At 35.2% G+C, this 20,757-nt stretch overlaps 1 protein-coding gene and 1 long non-coding RNA gene across 2 annotated transcripts; one reads left to right on the top strand and one right to left on the bottom strand.

The window, feature by feature from the left end:
• Positions 1 to 14,706: 14,706 nt before the first annotated feature.
• LOC112539213 (uncharacterized) lies at positions 14,707 to 15,340 on the bottom strand. The gene is made up of 3 exons (XR_003082891.2): positions 15,115 to 15,340; positions 14,952 to 15,049; positions 14,707 to 14,894 (listed from the first exon to the last, which is right to left on the bottom strand). It is a non-coding gene; the product is annotated as an uncharacterized LOC112539213 (long non-coding RNA).
• Positions 15,341 to 16,403: 1,063 nt separating this feature from the next.
• On the top strand, positions 16,404 to 18,555 carry LOC112539217 (uncharacterized). The gene is made up of 5 exons (XM_025161549.2): positions 16,404 to 16,870; positions 16,932 to 17,035; positions 17,104 to 17,194; positions 17,259 to 18,025; positions 18,108 to 18,555. The coding sequence occupies exons 1-5, from the start codon at positions 16,835 to 16,837 to the stop codon at positions 18,367 to 18,369; spliced, it is 1,260 nt and encodes a 419-aa protein (XP_025017317.1). The 5' UTR covers positions 16,404 to 16,834; the 3' UTR covers positions 18,370 to 18,555.
• Positions 18,556 to 20,757: the final 2,202 nt, after the last annotated feature.

Genomic DNA, 20,757 nt, shown 5'->3' with positions numbered 1-20,757 from the left:
TTATCCTGACCACAATCTGTCAATAATCTTTGTAAATCTCTCTTGAAATTTAAGCTTCATTTTTAAGTGTCAAAAAGTAAGAGATAGCAAATTCCCTTTCTTTAGGTTAACCAAATCAAGTCACCATTTTAATCCCTTTGTACATACAAAGGCTGAGATTACCAAGAAGGTAAAAAGTATTGTCTCAAGACATCATAGCTGGTGCTATCCAACTCAACCCGGATTGGTCATAGGCTTTAACAGTACTAATTGATGACATTGATACTAACCAGAAAGAAGACAAAGAAAGACAGAGTTTTTACGCTCCTTATGCTTATTCCCTCCAATTTCATTTCTTTTGTTTTAAGTTTAGGATAAAAGGAACACTCTTATGTTCTTTAATTCACTGTTCATTTGCTACTGTTACTACTCCATTATTTTAATAGACTTCAATGTCCTCAAATTCATCTAACTCTTATGTTACCAAGTTTTACTTCTAGTACAGTCACTTACAGTCAAACATTTTCCCATTTCAATTTTATATCAATAAAAGTTTTCATAAAACTCTAACGAGTTCTTAGTTTGTTACTTTGTGAATCCTCTGGATACAACCTTAAGTCTACGCGACACTAAGGTATCAAGCCCTGAATAGTTGTATTCCATAGCTAAAGCTATCTCTTCATCTCTTCGAGATCTTCTCAGTAGTGTAATTGGTAATAGAAAGAATCATATTGCAGTGGATTGGATCCATGATACGACCCTCTAACTTGTAATGAAAGCGAGTTTAGCAATCTTCTTTCAGATCCTTGTTTGAGCAACCTTTCATTTGGCGACCTTGGCAGGATTGTTGTCCTCTGTGTTGTGTTCCTCCGTCATCATTTACATGATTTACATAACTCTTAAGTGCTTCCTCTGTGTTGTTACTTCAATTCAAGTCAAAGAATTAACTTTTCCATTTTAAATTACCGGCGTGTAGTTTCATCACATTTCAGTGAGTCTAAGCCTTTGAGCTTCTAAACTTTTAATTCATCTTCACCTTCGTGAACCTTCGTTGTCACTGAACAACTTCGATTGCTCTTCAAGTCATCTTATTAAAATTCCTGTTGAACATTATCCAAACCTCATCACTCTTGTGATCTCATCGCCTATTGTGCTCTTCGACTATCACGTCACTTTCGTTCAACCCTCAACTAAAATTCAATTTCAATACTGATAAGTATTCTCAGCTATAAAAAGCTCTTTTCCAAAAACTTTCAATTTTCCCAAAGCTACTCCGCTTTCTTTGTTCTGAACTTATATCACTCTTGTGATCTTTGTGTATCCTTTAACTGTAACCAGTTATAACTTAGAGTTTTAAACTCTCCCATTTGCTATGATGTTAAAATCCAACTTAAACTTCGTTGCCGCTGATGGAACTCCAACGGTAAAATTATTAACTCCTGTTGAAGCAATTGAAAAGCTCACTGCTTGGAATGTTGTAGTCCCTGCTGCCCCGTTAATAAGAAAACGACTCTACGAATGCTTACGCACTCATCTAATGATTCATGGTGATAATCTAGAAGATGAAGAAATCGGTGAACTTCCTGTCAGTTCTGTACAGAATCTCGAGATTCCTCAATGGGTTGTACAATGCCGTCAACGTGGTATGACTGAAATTGAAATTCAAACAATTATTCTTACTCTTGGTCGAGAGACTGAATCTGTCCTTCGAGTTACCCAAGATGAATTATTTGCTTTATCACTACCCTTAGGAACTATCAAAAAGTTCATTGCTGTTCTCGCCCTCAATGGTATTCATATGACCTTGCCTCAACCTACTGTAAGCTCTCCTGTTCCGGTGAACTTCACAAATTCAACTGGAATCGATCAAGCTTCGCTTGTTACTTCCCTATCTGCTCTCAAGCCAGATCCTCAAATCATTGAGTATACCAAAGGTGAAGACATGTTAGACTTCATAACCAAAACTAAATCTCGGTTAGCCCAGGAAAATGTCGATGACGCTACGCGTTATAGATGTTTCAGAAAGTCCTTAGCACATGAATTATTAGCCCTCGCTGATACTGAAGTTGGTGAATCCATTACCGAGTATAAAGCTTACGTAGACGCTCTCATTACTGCTATCAAAACTCCAGCCATGCAATATTCTGCCTCTTTTCAACTCAAGCAAATCCGATACACTTTATCTGAACATCCCTCAACTTTTATTCAAAAGCTTCGTAAAGCTCTTGCAAAAACTGTAGGAGCTTACACTGATGAAGTTTTCCTTCATGAACTTATGTATCACATCCCTCAATTCCTTCAAACTGAAATTTATACCCTAGGATATAATGGTAATTTAGAACAAATTACTACCTTCCTCATCAGAAAACATTTTGAATACACTCAACAACAACAAGCACATAAATCTCGAAACGAGAAAAACTCTTTCACTCCTAAAGTTACTACTGTAGCTTCTCTTCTCAATAAGAAACCCGATAATCGCAATCAATCTAAACCAAATCCCAGGCAAACTCAGCATGTCTCTTCCTCTTACAATCCTAATGTAACTTGCAACTATTGTAAACGCATCGGTCACACTATTGCCCAATGTCGTACAAAACCTCGAACTCCTTATTCTCACAACAGAAATCAAACTTCACAACCTTCTCAAAGTCAGCCTCAAGCTTCTGCTTCTCAACCTCTTGCTATAACAAATACTCCAAGTCAATCTGCTAATCTCATCATAGGTGATAATTTACCTCCTGAACCTACTGTTGATGCTCATCGAAATCCAGGTTTCTCTTACGCTCTCTCATCTGTATCTCAATTACCTCTATTGACTAATCTTGGTCAATCTCAACTCTCACATATGCCTCAAGCCGTATTTAAACTATGTCGACCAAATCGCGAGATTTACAAAGAAGGTCGAGTTTTATTGGATACTGGTTCCACTATTTCAGCTTTAGATTCATCCATAGCTGAAGAGTTAGGTGCTACTGTTATCCCGTACACTCGTTCACTCAAAGGTATTGCTGCTCAGCAATATGTTCACTCACATGGCTTTGCATATGCTGTCGTCAAACACCCTGACATGGCAGATTCAAGAGTTTTTAGACTCCAGATCGTAAACGAATTCGAACCAGTCTGTCTTATTGGTAACGCTTTTCTACACTTGTATTACATGCAGTTAAAATCAGATGGCAATGAATACTTAACAACCTGTTCAGAATACTTTGATTCCACTCCTCTTGCACCAAACTTTTTCATACGATTTTGTACAATCGATGAAACTCAATAAATATTCAATTCATCTATCCATCCAACTGGAAATGCTTCCGACTCTTACATTTTGGACAATCGAGTCAAACAAGATGGTAAACCTGTTCCTGTTCAGTTAAGCACTGAATCAACTGCTGTTATGGCCAAATGCGATCTTCATACTCCAACAGAAGTCAAGGAAATCAATTTCCAACCATTTAAAACTTTAGTTTATCAGAAAATTGATGAGAATCTACCAGAACACCAGAAGCAACAACTGGTTGAACTAATAGAATCTTTTCAAGATACATTTGCTAAATCAAAAAATGATCTAGGATTCGTTCCCTCAACTGTCTGTCCCATTCACATTGATCTTGATAATCAACCAGTTCCATGGCAAAATCCGTACAGTTGTCCTCTTAATCGTCGAGTTGAATTTAAGAAAATTATTGACGATTTACTCGCCAATGACATCATCGAACCTTGTAATGCCGATGGTGGTGCTCCAGCCATCCTAGTTCCAAAGCCCGATGGAAGTTTCAGAATGGTTATCGATTACAGGAAACTTAATCGTATAACTCGAGTTCCCAGACATCCAATGCCTCGCATTGATGACTGCTTGGAAGTAGTTCGTAATGGTAAATTTTTCAATATCTTTGACCTGGCTCAAGGATATCATCAGATCGAGCTTCCTCCAACTGAACGTGCTAAAACTGTATTTGTTACTCCTGATGCCAAATACCAGTATAAACGCTTACCAATGGGTCTTGCCAGCGCTCCTTTCATCTTTCAGCGCCTTATGAACAAAGTCCTTGAAGGACTCATCTATCAGAAGTGTATTGGGTACTTTGACGATGTCCCAGTTGTTGGAAAAGACTTCAACGAATTACTCTCTAATACTACTCTGGTTCTTGATCGACTTCGACAATACAATTTAAAGGTTAAATTAGATAAATGTCAACTTGGATATACTGAAATCTTACTTTTAGGACATTTGGTTTCTGGTCAAGGTATTCGTCCTGACCCAAAGAAGGTCGAAGCACTTAAAAATCTTCCTTATCCTCGTAATGTACGAGAACTCCAGTCAATACTTGGTTGCTACAACTATTTTTCACGTTACATTCCTAATTATTCAACATTAGCCGCTCCTCTTTACCGACTAATCTCAAAAGAAAAACGATTCAGAATACTTCCCGATGATAGAAAAGCACTTGATACTCTCAAAAATTCCCTCGTATCTACAACTCTACTGGTCCATTATGACCCTAAACTTCGAAGAAAAATTGCTGCTGACGCTTCAGACCATGCTGTTGGTGGAATCCTTCAACAAGAAGATCCCAACTCTCCAAATTACAATTCTCTCACACCCATCGAAGAAGTAAAAGATTGGCTTCCTCTCTCATTTTATTCACAAAAACTTCAAAAACACCAAAAACACTATTCCATCTCTGAAAAAGAGCTTCTTGCCATATTTGTAGGCATTAACAAATTCAATCATTACCTTGAAGGTGAACAATTCTTAATAGAGACAGATCACCATGCTCTATGTCAACTTACCAAAGTTAATTTTAAGAATTCTCGATTACAACGATGGTCAATCATGCTGTCAACTTACGACTTCAAAATTGTTTACAAACAAGGTGCAACTCATCCTCCCGATTGTTTCTCAAGATATCAGTCTTGTTGGTCTCATCGAAAAATCATAGACCCTGAAGAAGAATTCTTGGACAGAATTTACTTGCTAGATTATATTCAAGATCCTCTTGATGATCACTTATATGATATTGGATTGAATTCGCTCTGCTCATCTGAGATTAATCATTTGAATGATCAACAAATCTTTCCTTCAATCTGTTACTCTACTTCTACCGAGCTAAACCATATCAAACCCTCAACCAAGCCTTCAAATTCAGAATTCTCATTATGGAAAGAGAAAGTCCGTACAGTTCAGTTAAACAACCCAAACATTCAAAGTATCATCAAACTTTACCAGAACAATGATTCAGTAACGCTAAAACGTTATATTATGAAAGACGGTTTGCTTTACCGTAAGGATGTTAACACACCATTTGGTTCCAGACTCGTAATTGATGCAAAACTTCTCAAAGACTTATTCGCCTATGAACACGAATCTCCTTTAGGAGGACACTTCGGCCCTGAGAAGACGTACTTTCAAATTGCCAGACGATTTTGGTGTCAGTACTTACACGATTTAGTTAAACAATTGTGTGATAACTGTGTTATATGTCAAATTGCTAAACCCACCAACATAATTTATGTTGATCCATGCACAAAACCTATCCCTAATGAGATCTTCGAAAGATTGGAATTAGATGTTCAAGGTCCGATAGTTATAAAACAGGTAAAGAAATACATTATTGTCTTAGTTGATATATTATCAAGGTTTGTCTTTGCTAAATTAACCACTAACCAAACTGCTAGTACCGTTATCTCAATACTAACTTCCTTATTTCAAACTTATGGCTTTCCCAAAGTCATACAGACTGACCAAGGTACAAACTTCACTTCTGAAGCTGTACATCAGTTTTTGAAAGAAAATGGCATTAAGCACGAAAGGTCAAATGCATATCATCCTCAGTCACAAGGCATTGTGGAACGGTGTAATCGAACCATAGCTGAACGACTAAGATCATATGTCTTACAAAACGGGACCAAGAATTTAAAAAATGCTTTAGAAGCATCGGTTTTTGCAATTAACACATCCATTCATAAAATCACTCGTTTCTCTCCTTACTTCCTAGTTTATGGTAGACATCCCAGGAAACCTCTTGATAATTTGTTAGAATTCCCTGATTCCTTCTCATTCAATGTTAATCAGGCTAGAAAACTTGCTTACGCGAGATTGCATGCACAACAACTTTACCAAATCAATCGTACGAAATCGCTTCATCAATCTTCTCCCTATCAAGAAGGTGATTATGTTTTCGTAAAGAATGAATCTCCAGACTCCTCAATCAGTAAAAAACTCAGACAAAAGTATCATGGCCCATACTTAGTATGTGGACTTCAGAAAGGTTCCCTATTGCTATTAGAGCTCGAAGATTTAGGTCTATTCAGTGTTAACGTAAGTAATACTAAGCTCTATCGAGGTGAACTAACTGACCAAATGAAAAAGCTAAAAGAGCAATATTTTAACCCCGATACTTATTTAGAGAATGAAAGTTTTACCATTCCGGATATGCCAACATTTATTGATTCCTCTGAATCAGTACAAGGAGATCATTCGAATGATATAAATGAGTTAAGTGCACCCCAGAATTCTAATAATGAATCAAGCCAATTAGAGTCAAATCTTGAATCTTTTATTCCTTCTGAAATTAACCCAAATGAAATTAATTTTCCTTCCTCTCACTCTTCAAACTCTAACCAAACTTTAACTGAACTTTCTTCACCCAATACTCCATTAATACTCACTAAAAGTCCGCATAATCTTAACCAATATTTAGACATAAATTTTGATGATTCCTCTAAGAATCTGACAAATAAAACCCTTGCTAATATTCAAAATAATAATGGCTCTCACCATCTTAATCAAACAATCCAAAATGAATTGTCAAACACATCTAAAGATGTTTCTCCAAATGAAATCATTCCTAATGGAATCTCTAACCAAGAAATTGAACAAATTACTGAGAATAATCTTAATTCCAATTTTTCCCCAATCCCTAATAATGACAATTACATTGGAAGTCAATTCCCAAATCCAAAAATCAAAGCCCGTAAAAAATACATAACTGCCGATAGAGAAATCTCTTTACAAAATTTAGATTCAAATAATAATTTGAAGAGGTTAACCCGAGCTCAAGTTAGGCAAAATCAAAATTTTGCACTCAACACTTATGTGTTATTCCTTTGCTATGAAGCTGACAGTGAAGACAAGATAATAAAGTCTGATAAAAATCAACTTTCAACTTTTGTCACCACTTTAGGCTTAAACAGAGCTTTAACTCTCTCGCTATCCCGGTTTAATCCCAAAAAAGGGGAAATCATAACCGAAAAATCAAATCAATTATTCCCCCTTTCTCACGGTCTTAAGACAAAGGAAAATTTTTCCCTCCAAAGTCAGTACTTGGTACTCTATTGTCAACCGCTAATTGCGCCCCCACTTAACCTCAGTTTAATCCTTTTAGATTTTCTTTACTTCTTATTGTCTATTCAACCGAGACACTTGTTCATTTTCCACTGTTCTAATTTTAATTATTCCAACTCTCAAGAGCTCTTTTATATTCCAATTCTGGTCAAATTCTTAAAACAGTTCAAGTCTAAATTGTTCAATTTGAATTTAATTAAGTCTCTAAAGTTCAATCTTTCAACTTGTGAGTTTAACTTTACTTCAGTTTTCAATTCTCTTTTGGTGCAAAATCAACTTCGATTTCTACCTTGCTTACTCAACTCTCTCGAGATGAATCCTATCGCTGCAAACAAACAAGTAATTAAGCAAAAGGTTTTGAGCTCAACACTCATCGAGCGAATTTTACCCTCTGGCGAAACTGTGAAAGTTCCCACTCCTCCGAGACCAGATCAATCTTCAACCCAACAATCACCAAGTGAACAGTCCGCTCCAGTTCTTAAAAACTCTGATCCATCTGTTCAATGCTCTCAGTCAGTTAAACAAGTTCAAACTTTCAATATTCCAAATCCTGGTAACCGCTCAACTCAAACAGTTCAAGACAATTCTTTGGAACCGTGCCTTCCTCCTCTTCCTCCACCTAATCTTACATACACTCAAGAAAACTTCGATTTTGGTGGAATTGTTCTGTCTTCTGACAGTGGTAGTGACGACGAAACGGCAGCTAAGCGAGTCTATCGCTCTCCTTCATCACTTCTAATGCCTCCGCCTCCTCCACCAAAACCTAAATCTGGTTCTGATCCTGAACCCTCTACTAGTGGGTATAAACCAAAGAAATCAGTTCAACCTGAGACCGGAGTTAAACCTAAGACGTCCATTCCTTGGGGTTGTGCTATGGCTCGTATTCCTAAGCTTCCTAAAGCTCAAGGTTCAGTTCCTAATGTAAATGGTAAAAGAAGTCTCCAAACTGGACACGATCAAAGCAAACGAATTCCTGTTTCTCCTCATGCTGGTATGAACCGATCTATTCCTGGACGAATGCGTGATTCTCTTATCCAGTCCTTGCCTGAGTTAAGTATCATAACTGAGTCTCATTCCGCCTCTCAGAAATCGGTTCCCTCTACCCCTGCTAACAGTCCTAATCCTCCTCTTTCTGAATCCAGTCAGAATTCAAATCAAAGTAGAAATACTGATCAGAATAATAGATTTCCTGAACGCTATCTTAGGCCAAGTCAGTACAATTTTTTACCAAATCAATATCCCGCTCCTTTACCTACAGCTCCGTTACCAGATTATCTCTCTGATGAACATTTCCTCGAAATAAAAGAGTTAGTCTCTGCCAAGGCTAAAGCCTTCTCTGAACTTAGAAATAAGTTTGAAACAATGATTAGAGAAAAGATTTTCTTGAACCTCTACAATGACGAGAAAATTAAAACAATGCCATTAAAGCCTATTCCTCACGGAATCACAAAAGCTCAGGTTAGCAATCCTGATTTAGAAACTATTGAAAAACTCATTCGTTGTTATCTGTGTGAACAGATATGTATCGACCCTAAAGAGTGTCGTTCATGCAAAAAATGGTATTGTAATCTCTGCATTGATTGGTTGCGAGATTTAGTCACAACTTTAGGCCTTTTCCCTCTCTTTCACATCCATCAATTCTTGTGTATTCTTCCAGAATGCGTTCAATTCTTCGCAAACAAGGACGATTACCCATTTTTTCAGCCAGTCACTTCAAAAAACACCCTCGAATCATACAAGAAATCCCTCTTTAAATGCCGACGAACATTATGCTTTGAATCTTTAAGCCCTGCTTCAATTTTATCTCACGAAAATAAGTGTAGATTAGGGTTATTTTTAGAAGAGTTTGATTTCAATATTGACCTTCCATTTGTTCCTACCCCAGTTAGAGAAGAGCTTATTAAAGCTCCAAAACGTTTAGCAAACTTTCTGCCTTCTCACCTTAAAACTGGTAATGTTGTTGCCCCTCCAAATCAGAATTCTCACGAGAATCGCTGGTACGATACATTCAATCTATGGGCATGTTTGAACAATCTTAAAGATTCTAACCCTAATGATCCTCTGCTGAATCCTCTCGCTATCCGCTCGTTAGCTAATGTAGGTTTGAATTGGTGGAATAATTATCGAAGAATTCAAGATCCCTCTGAACCTCTATGGGAAACTGAAGAGTTTCTCCAAAACATAGTTGGTTTTGAACCATCAATAGGTTCCCGAGTTCCTTCCTCTGTCCCTCAACGACCTCATACTATTTTCTGGAGTCGAGTTCCTTTTTACTTGTTAACCGATTCTGAGGAATGGCTCAATGTAGCTCATGGTATTCCTCCTCGACGAACTGCTCGATATTCTAAATCCGTTTCATATGATTCTGGAGAAGGTATGGAAGTACCTTTCATTCGTATCGACCCAATGCAACGAGTATCTGAAGAAGAAAGACAACTTATTATTCAAGATGCACCTCGACTTTTCCCTAATTCACTTCGTGGTTTTACTTTCTCAAGACCTACTCAGCCTCCTACTACTAATCCACAATATATAGCGAATAGATACAATAAGACTCGAAACGCTGCACAAGAATTTCACAGGCTCACCCCTATTTACATGCCACGACTCAGAGCTTCTACCGATCGATTGGTTCAAGAAGCAATTCGAATGCACCCTCATCCTCATTTGGTTTACAGTATTCATATGGCCTACTGTAGGATACAAGGACTCAATGTCTACAACAATGCATTTCGACTTAGACCCAGACCTGTATGGGTAATTATTATTGATGGTCATCGTAATATTGTTTACGAAAGTCTTGTTAATTATGATGAAATTGATTACATGGACACTCCTTTCCATGGACTCAGCCGCCGAGATCTTCGAAATGCTAAAAGCTTTCTCTCTGTCCGCAATCAAATCATTGAAGTTTTCTTAACAGCTAAAGCTATCATTGGTGCTGGTCTTATTAATCTCCTGAGATCCCTCGACTTATCTGAACACGAGATTGAAATGCTTAAACCCAAATTGAGAGAATTAACACAATTCTTTTCACCTTATCCTCAAAGTGCTGCTTCTCTTGCTTTAGTTTCATTCTTACTATTCCCAGGTTTTACTATCAGAGCTGGTCCGCACTCTCCTGCTGTTGAAGCTCTGACTTCAATGAACTTATATCTTTGTTTTTGGGAAGATATTGAAGAAATGGCCCGACGCCATCGAGGTATTCATCATGCCAATGCAGTTGACACTTGCAGTAACCGTCATGTTGCAAGATTACTTCAAATTTACTCTGATAGAGTAAGAAGAGGAGAAGCACAATGGCCAAATGATTGGACGTACCATTACAGGAATGGTAATCCTGAATTCTCAAGCTCGAGATGTGTCTCTCCAAATTCTCAACCTCGCTCATCTCAATATAACTCAGATGATGACAACGTCTCTATTCATACTGCTAATTCATCTGAAGGTACCGTTGTTCCTCCTGATTTCCCTTTACTTGCTATTGAGAATCCTCCACAGGAAATCCCACTAATTGACTTAGAAGCTGAACCTGAAGTTCAACAGCCTGAACCACTTCCTGCACCTTACCCGGAACTACTATCTCCACCTCAGCCTGAACCTCAGCCCGAAATCTTGCCTGAACCTCAACCTGAAATCTTGCCTGAACCTCAGCCTGAAATCTTGCCTGAACCAATGCTCGAACCAAGGCCTGAAAGTCCACCAGTTCCTCAACAATTACATCAACAATTACATCAACAATTGTCTCAACAATCTCCTCCTTTGGTTCCTTATCAATCACATTCACCATCTCCGCCACAATCACCTCAGCCTTCACCTCAGCAAGCACCACAACCAATTATTCAACAATCTCCTCAACAGTCTCCTCAACAGTCTCCTCAACAGTCTCCTCAACAGTCTCCCCAACCTTCGCCTCCACCTCAGGAACCTCGAAGAATTCCATCTCCCATTCGTTCACCAAGTCCAACAGAAATTGGAATTCCTGGTCCACCACTTCCTGCACCCTCAGCTCTCTTATTTGAAGATAATGGAAATCTTCAAATACGTCAATTTCCACCTCCTTTTATTGAGTTACCTGCAGGTTCTTCAGCCTCTGAAACTTATTCATCAAGACAAAATTCTGAGTCTGAATCGGAAGAACTAACTGACAATGCATCTGAATTTCTTGAGAATTCTTCTATTGGTTCTGCTGAAACCATTTCGCCTAACAATTCTGCACCGCCGAGTTATGCTTCATCTGAATCTTCTGGATCTTCAATAAGAAGACAACAATATGAACAATATGCCCGGATTCAAGCCATGATTGCTGCTCTGCCTAATCCTTTCAGACCACCGCGCTCTTCTCAATCATCAATCTTTTCAGGACGACTCACTTCCACTGGATCATCATCGGATGCTACTCTCATTGATAGACCAATTTCAAGTTCTCAAATTCGTGATGATGTCTTCTATCCCTTGCGTCCTGCTTCAAGCTCTCGCTCACCCACTCCTGACAATCAAAACAATCCATAAACCCAGTTAACAAAAGACTTCATGGTCTTATTTCTGGGGCAATGAAGGGTAGAGATTTTGGTCTTCTATCAACTGCTCTATGAATTGTTTTAGTCTTTAACTTTTAACTTTTCATTTCATTTATTCTTATATTTAATCATATTTAGAGCTAAACTTTCTCAATCAGTCCATTCATTCGTATTGCTTTAACAATCTGAAATTAAGTATGGAGTATTCAAACTCTCTGAATTCAAACTAAACTTGTTCACTTTATGCCTTTTATTGTATTACAAATTCATAGTTCTGTGGAACTCTCATTTACATTATCCTGACCACAATCTGTCAATAATCTTTGTAAATCTCTCTTGAAATTTAAGCTTCATTTTTAAGTGTCAAAAAGTAAGAGATAGCAAATTCCCTTTCTTTAGGTTAACCAAATCAAGTCACCATTTTAATCCCTTTGTACATACAAAGGCTGAGATTACCAAGAAGGTAAAAAGTATTGTCTCAAGACATCATAGCTGGTGCTATCCAACTCAACCCGGATTGGTCATAGGCTTTAACAGTACTAATTGATGACATTGATACTAACCAGAAAGAAGACAAAGAAAGACAGAGTTTTTACGCTCCTTATGCTTATTCCCTCCAATTTCATTTCTTTTGTTTTAAGTTTAGGATAAAAGGAACACTCTTATGTTCTTTAATTCACTGTTCATTTGCTACTGTTACTACTCCATTATTTTAATAGACTTCAATGTCCTCAAATTCATCTAACTCTTATGTTACCAAGTTTTACTTCTAGTACAGTCACTTACAGTCAAACATTTTCCCATTTCAATTTTATATCAATAAAAGTTTTCATAAAGCTCTAACGAGTTCTTAGTTTGTTACTTTGTGAATCCTCTGGATACAACCTTAAGTCTACGCGACACTAAGGTATCAAGCCCTGAATAGTTGTATTCCATAGCTAAAGCTATCTCTTCATCTCTTCGAGATCTTCTCAGTAGTGTAATTGGTGATAGAAAGAATCATATTGCAGTGGATTGGATCCATGATACGACCCTCTAACTTGTAATGAAAGCGAGTTTAGCAATCTTCTTTCAGATCCTTGTTTGAGCAACCTTTCAAATTGTTTGCGTACTGAATGCAGATTTGAAGATGAAAACAGGAAACATTAGGATAAGCATCTGAATCAAGCAGAGCCATGATGAAGTGTTAGGTAAATTCTGGTAAAATGAGATACCGAAGGATCTAAAGGTTGCTGTAACCAATGCTCCAATTTTCAAATGTTTAACTGCAATCAATTCCAATATTAATATGACCAGAATAGATAATAATAAAGGAGTCACAGTGACTGATGTTAGACTTGAAACAACTGCTGAGTTGTCAAGATTCAGATTCCGTGTACTAAATATGTAGAAGTTTTCTTCTGCTATGACAGAACTAAAATAACCAGGAGCTTTTTGGGTATCCAACGATAATGGCAAAAAGCACAAATCAGCCTTCTGTAATTATAAATGAAAAATGCAAAGGGAACATCGAATTTATTATACCCACACTGAAAAGGAAAAATGTCAATAAAGAAAGGACGAAGGCCAAAACTGTCAAAGCTGAAAGAATTAGATTTCTCTGAGTTTTTTTTCGACCCTTTTTGAAATACAGAACAAGTACACTCTATTTCAAAAGTTTGGTCCTCAAATTCATTTTTAAATTTCTTTGCTAAAAATTGGAATAAATTAAATATTTTTTCAGGTTTAATAGCTTCAATGGCGGTGAATCATATGCTGAATCTTGTTTTTAAAAAAATAAATTCGTAACAATTAAAATTAGTTTTGAAAATTTTAACATTGAAATGGATTTTTCAAAAGTTTGGTCCACACTTGATTATCTAATCAACGAGTGCACAAAATTGCTTGAAATTTTTATAAAATCTTCCTCATTTGTTTGCAGTTGATTCATTAAAAGTTAGGTCTTTTTGCTAAATTCTGAAAAAAGTTATTCAAATTATTGTTTCATAATGGATTTCTATGGAAATTTCAGTTTTTTCGCTCCCAATCTGTAATTGCTTATGAGTTAGTGACTTGATTGCGCTCAAACTCATAAGTATCATAGCTCAGACTATTGTCAAAATGCTCGAAAAAAATCGATCATAAAAAATTAGCCTTTGGTGTGAAAATCAAAAATATGCGAATTAACACTCTATCTCCATAGATTATTGCATAGAAATCGATTTGAAACGATTCACAAGTTACTCGTGCACCAAGAATTTATTTTTCATGGTAGATTTTTTTCGAGGATTTCGACAATAGTCTGAGCTATGATGGGTATAAGTTTGAGCGCAATCAAGTCACTAATTCAATTGCGATTACCGATTGAACACGAAAAAACTGAAATTTCCATAGAAATCCATTATGAAACAATAATTTGAATAACTTTTTTCAGAATTATGCTAAAAGACTAAAATTTTAATGAATCAACTGCATACAAATGAGGAAGATTTTATTAAAATTTCAAGCAATTTTGTGCACTCATTAATTAGATAATCAAACATGGACCAAACTTTTGAAAAATTCATTTCAATGTTAAAATTTTCAAAATCAATTTTAATTGTTAAAAATTTATTTTTTCAAAAATATGATTCATCATATAAATTGCCTCAATGCAATCTATTTATTTTGTAAAAATATTTGAATTAACTTAAATATTCAGCAAGAAAATTGCAAATGAATTTGCGGACCAAACTTTTGAAATAGAGTGTACAATAAAATTAAAAATTTGCTTATGTCTATAATCTAAGTTAATTAACATGAGATATCATCATGTTACTCCATACAAAATGTATCTTAAAACCATCAAAATCTTGATTCATTGTTAAATTTCGGTTTAGTCATTTTTTATTTTTTTATTATATTATATTTTAGTCAAGTTTATACATTTTTGTATTATTATTTTGATAAATATGATTTGTGCATTGACATGACTTACCCCTTCTTGCATTAGACCCAAAACTCCATCATGATAACCAGTTTCTGTTAGTACACCCAATTGTCCTTCCTCGGGTAAAATGAATTGCAAACTAAGAAGACAATTTATTAATCCATCTCAATATTTTATTCAAATCAAAGTTACTTACTTGAACTGATCAGAATGAATCGCTTGGAAGAGTTTAAGAGACGCCAATCTAGGAATTATTTGACCATCTTTCTCAGCAAATCCTCGAGCAAATGGCACCTTCAATATCAAATATGTGTTATTAAACTAATAAATGCAACCCAATAATGCAACTCAATGCTTACCGAAAAAGCACCAATAGTTAAATTATTTTTTTGCATTTTTAACACAATATTCAAAATTCGATGAGAAAACAACCACAATAGTAACAACAGTAACTTTGCGATAGATTATTTTAATGCTTTGCAAACAGATATTTAGTGAATCTTTATTCTCATTCAATCACTAGACCGTTGAAAATGTATTTTTCATTGTTATTAATCATTAGAATTTCATTTTAATATTTACCGATCATTTTGACTTCACGACTCGGTGATGAGGATACAACAATTACAGGAATAATTGCACAATCTATTTTCAATTTATATTCTGTTATTAAGTTTTGTTTTATATTTGTCCTGATTAAATTGACTGTGAAATTATATCACTATTGCTATATCCTTATAACGAAATAGAAATCGAAATATTCAAAAAATATTACATTTAATTCATTTTATTTGTACATATCAATAAAGTAACACATTTTCAAAAATCTATTCACTAAATACTTTCGTTGTGAATAAACAACTTTTTGTACGTAGATGCCAATTGGTCTGTTGGACTACAAAATTATAGAAAGTCCAGTTATTTTACTTCGCAATTTTCATTTTTCATTGATCTAACATCAAATCGATTGACAGAATCTGCTTTTTCGTTGAAAAAGAGTAAACTTTTAACTATTATAATAATCGGCATTAAGAAATGGAAATTTAAGGTTAAAGGACACAACAAAGCCATACAAGTTTACCACTTGCCATTGATTCAGACTATAATATTTCAAAAGTCATTATTGACGTTTTAGTCTGAACCTTGTTTCACCAAAATAAGACTTGGATCATTTATAGTTTATTTAGTGTATTAAAGTTATTAAAAGTGTATTTTTGTGTAAATTTTAAGAGTAAGAGACAAGGCTGATTAGTCTCCTGTTACAGGGTCAGTAGTAGGGTTATGGAGTAAGGTTTCTGTGTATTTTCATTTGCTTTGTATCTATTAATGTAATATTTTTTGTGTTAGTTTTCATATTCTGCCTTGATTGACAGTAAAATTATCTCAGCATTTTTTATACTTTTTCACTACAAAAGATTGGATTCATTCGAAGTCACAGAAAAAAGTTTGCATTTTGACCGGTTGCTTTCACTCGAGCACGCAACATAAACTTTTCTCAACTTTGAGCGAAATTCGGCATCTTAAGAAACTTAAAAAACCTAACATGGTTTATCATTGTCCTCTTTAATAAAATTAGGTCAATTTTCAATTACCGAGAGTTGGCCTTTCATGGCACACACACACCTTTGTGCAACACAACATGATACCAAATATATTGCAAAGACGATTTTCACAACTCGACTAGGAAACAATAAAACTTTGAATAAGTAAAGTAACTCTTGTAAAGCAAGGAATAGAGTTTGATTTCAACGCAATCATTTGATCACTCGACCATTGAAAATCTATTTGCCATTATTATAATCATTAAAATTTCGTAATAATATTATCGCATCATTTTGATGCCATGTTTTGAAACAAGTTTTGGAGTAATTCAAAGTCATTTAAAATATTACATAAATATACAAAAAAACCCATTTTCAATGGTCTAGCGGTCAAATGATTACATTGTAAATAAGCTTTGTAAATTGTCGAGAAATGTGTTGCAAATCAAATACAGATTTCAAAAGGAGAGTTGTTTCACTTCATAGGTGATTCAAAATCTTGTCAATTTTATGAAGGGATTTTGAAATTGTATGTAAAATGGAAAAAACAAATTTAACTGTTGGTGCTTTTTCGGTAAGAAATACAATTATTTAACTAATATTCCAGTTTAATTGCTAATTGTTTGATATTGAAGGTACCATTTGTCGCAGGATTTGTTGAAGAAGACGATCAAGTTGTTCCTAACTTGAAGTCTCTTAAACAATTTGCAGCTATGCTTTCTGATTATGGCCCTTTCAAGTAAGAAACTGTTGCGATTCTATTGAAAGTGCTAACTATTAAAACGGATTAATAAATTTTCCTCTTAGCCTGACATTCATTCTACCCGAGGAAGGACAATTGGGAGTGCTAACAGAAACTGGTTATCATGATGGAGTTTTGGGTTTATTACAAGAAGGTGTAAGTAATATCAATGTTAATTATTTCATAATTTTAATCTTTTTGTTCTCGAAATTATTATTAGAAAGCTGATATGTGCTTCTTGCCATTACCGTTGGATACCCAAAAGGCCCCTGGTTATTTCGCTTCAGTTATATCAGAAGAAGAGTTCTATATAGTTAGTGTACGTAATCTGTATAAAGACGATTCAGCTATTATTTCAAGTCTAACCTCAATAAGCGTGGTTCCTTTATTACTTGCTGTTCTGCTCATATCAATAATGGAATTGATCACAGTTAAATACTTTAAAATTGCAGCATTGGTTACATCTATCTATCAAGGTTTTGGTGTATCGATGCGTCAGCATTTCACTCGTCGTTCATCATGGCTCTGCTTGATTCAAATGCTAATCTTAATGTTTCCTGTATTCGTCTTTAACGCTGCATTCAGTACGCAAACTATTGTAGGAACTGCAGATTACAAGATTGACACATTGAGAGATATTATCGATCAGGGAAAGATACCATTTTTCATTGAAGGTGTTTCAATGCATGACTACTTCAAAGCCAAAGTCACTAAAGATTATGCTGATAACTATGAACGGGCTGTTGCTGAAGGGTTCAAAGAGCCCTTTCCATTAGGACCTATTCCCTCACTTGAAAGAAAGGAATTGATGGTTACTTTCATTTCTGGTGTTGGAAAGAAACTGGGTCCATTAGCAACTTCTTCATCTGATTTGCTTGCGCCTAATCAAGAACAATATTACTCAGCAAAACCTTTTCATAAATCATTACAAGCTGTCCTTTTCAGCTATAATGCGTCCAAATTACTCAGAAACAATTTTGATATACTGTAAGTGAATAAAATTATTGCTACCAAATCAAATCAAAATTTTAACCCGAACACGCAATTTTACCTTTCAATTTCTTTACAGATCTCGTCGGGTTATCCAAAGTGGAATAACTAAAAAAATAGAAGGAGATATTTACATTGACTTTATTCTTTCCTTCAATCCTGCAACCTTATATGACTTCCACAAGTCTGAAGTTCCTCGAAAAGTAGTCGATCTCAGTTGGCATTCATTGAATTACAGAGGATTCTATAAAATATTTTATTTACTTATCTTTATGTTGACTCTGTCCATAGTTGTTCTGCTTATTGAGTTGGTCTTTGCTTTTCTCACTCAATCCAAATGAATAATAAGAAAAATTTATTAGATACCAAAACTAGCGAAAAATTATTCACTTGCTATTATACAATTGTTGTATAATAGTTTAATTAATTGTCATCACTTGCTGCTAAATATTATTATTGCACTCAAGGAGAGCCAATTTTGTAATAAACATCGTTGAAATAGTCAAAGCTAAATAGCCAAATAATGTATGGATGATAAAAATGAGACAAAATTAAATGCTTGTTAACTTTATTTATTGAGCTTCAAATTGATTAAATTTGTCAAACTTTAGAGTAGTAAGAAAAAACTATTTCTGGTTACCAGAGGAAGGACAATTGTGAGTGCTAACAAGAACTGGTTATAACGATGGAGTTTTGGGTTCATTACAAGAAGGTGTAAGTAATTTAAATGTTTTCATTTGTAATTTTAATTTTTATTTTAAGAACTGCGGACTACAAGATTGATACATCGGAAAATGTCAGCAGTCAGGGAAACATTTTTCATTGGAAATGTTTCAATGCATGACTACTTTAAAGTCAAAGTTACCAAGGATTATGCTGATAACTATGAACGGGCTGTAACAGGGTCGTTAGGTCCTATTCCATCGCTTGAACAAAAGGAATTGATGGTTACTTTCATTTCTGGTGTTGCAAAGAAACTTGCGCCATTAGCAGCTTCTTCATCTGATTTGCTAAAACCTAATCAAGAACAATATTTCTCAGCAAAACCTTTTCATAGATCAATACAAGCTATGCTTTTTAGCTATAATACTTCCGAACCCACCAGTAAAGGAGTTGTTACTTTGTGAGTGAATTGTCTTATGTCACTATAAATTACATTCCAAGTATCTTATTTCGCTTCTTGATTTTTTCTTCTTTATTTTTGTTCGTCTCACTCTCCAAGGTGGCATTGCTACAAAAATAGAATAAGATATTTACGTTGGCTTTAGTCTCTTTTTTTATCATGCTACCTTATACGACTTTCACACGTCTGAAGTTCCTCGAAAAGTGGTTCATCTCAGTAGGAAATCACATAACAGTGAATCACAAAATCAAATATTCCATTTACTCATGTTTATGTTTATTCTGCCCATAGTTGGACTACTTGTTGAGTTAATTGCTATCCTACCTCGATCCAAGTGAGTGTGACGACAAAATGTATTATTCCAGTGTAAATATTGAATAACTAAAACTATTAAAAATTAGTTTGACTACAACTTGGCTAGTTCCTTAAATTGCCATTACTTGCTATCAATTGTACGTTTAAAGAATTGGACTCAAAGTCAGTTTTGTAAGAGCTCAATAGCAATGAGTCGGTTAGAGGTGGAGTAATAGAGGTTTTTCGGTATGTTGAATGACTTTTATCTGATGATGGTTACTAACAAAGTTGTAAGTGGATATGCCTCCACTACTCGCTGGAAGCTCACAGTTCACTACAAAGCAGAATTGTGACTAATGGAACGTGCGTGCTAGTGCGTTACCGTGTTAATGGAAAAGTTTAATCAATCTTTAGAATCTTTTGTAACTGTTAATCATAGCAAACGCACTTTTCCTACAATATACGTCCAATTCAGTTTTACAGTATGGCGAATACCACAGAGCTTGTTGAAACTTAACTCATAGCATCCCATAAAGAATTAACTGCATATTTCAATGACATTGTTCAATTGATCTAACATTGAATTGAATGGGCAGAATCAGCTTTTTTGTTGAAAAAGAGTTAACTTCTAACTGAAAATCGGCATTAAGAAATGGCAATTTAAGGTTACAGGACAAAACAAAGCCATAATGCCACTTTAGATTCTTCTAAAAAAGTCATTATTGACGTTTTAGTCTGAACCTTGTTACGCCAAAATAAGACTTTGTTGGACGTAAATATGTAAAAAAACGTAAAATAATAAGTGATACGTACAATTAATAGTGTATTTTTGTGTAAATTTTAAGAGTAAGAGACAAGGCTGATTAGTCTCCTGTTACAGGGTTAGTAGTAGGGTAATGGAGTAAGGTTTCTGTGTATTTTCATTTGCTTTGTATCTATTAATGTAATATTTTTTGTGTTAGTTTTCATATTCTGCCTTGATTGACAGTAAAATTATCTCAGCATTTTTTATACTTTTTCACTACAAAAGATTGGATTCATTCGAAGTCACAGAAAAAAGTTTGCATTTTGACCGGTTGCTTTCACTCGAGCACGCAACATAAACTTTTCTCAACTTTGAGCGAAATTCGGCATCTTAAGAAACTTAAAAAACCTAACATGGTTTATCATTGTCCTCTTTAATAAAATTAGTTAAATTTTCAATTACCGAGAGTTGGCCTTTCATGGCAAACACGCACCTTTGTGCAACACAACATGATACCAAATATATTGCAAAGACGATTTTCACAACTCGACTAGGAAACAATGAAAA

This window comes from Tetranychus urticae, chromosome 1 (genome assembly GCF_039701765.1).
Source record: "Tetranychus urticae isolate SD_2017Ah chromosome 1, NJAU_TeUrti_SD_1.0, whole genome shotgun sequence".
NCBI lineage: Eukaryota > Metazoa > Arthropoda > Arachnida > Trombidiformes > Tetranychidae > Tetranychus > Tetranychus urticae.
Note: the sequence above shows the minus strand (reverse complement) of the source record. Positions and strands in the feature narration are given on the sequence as shown.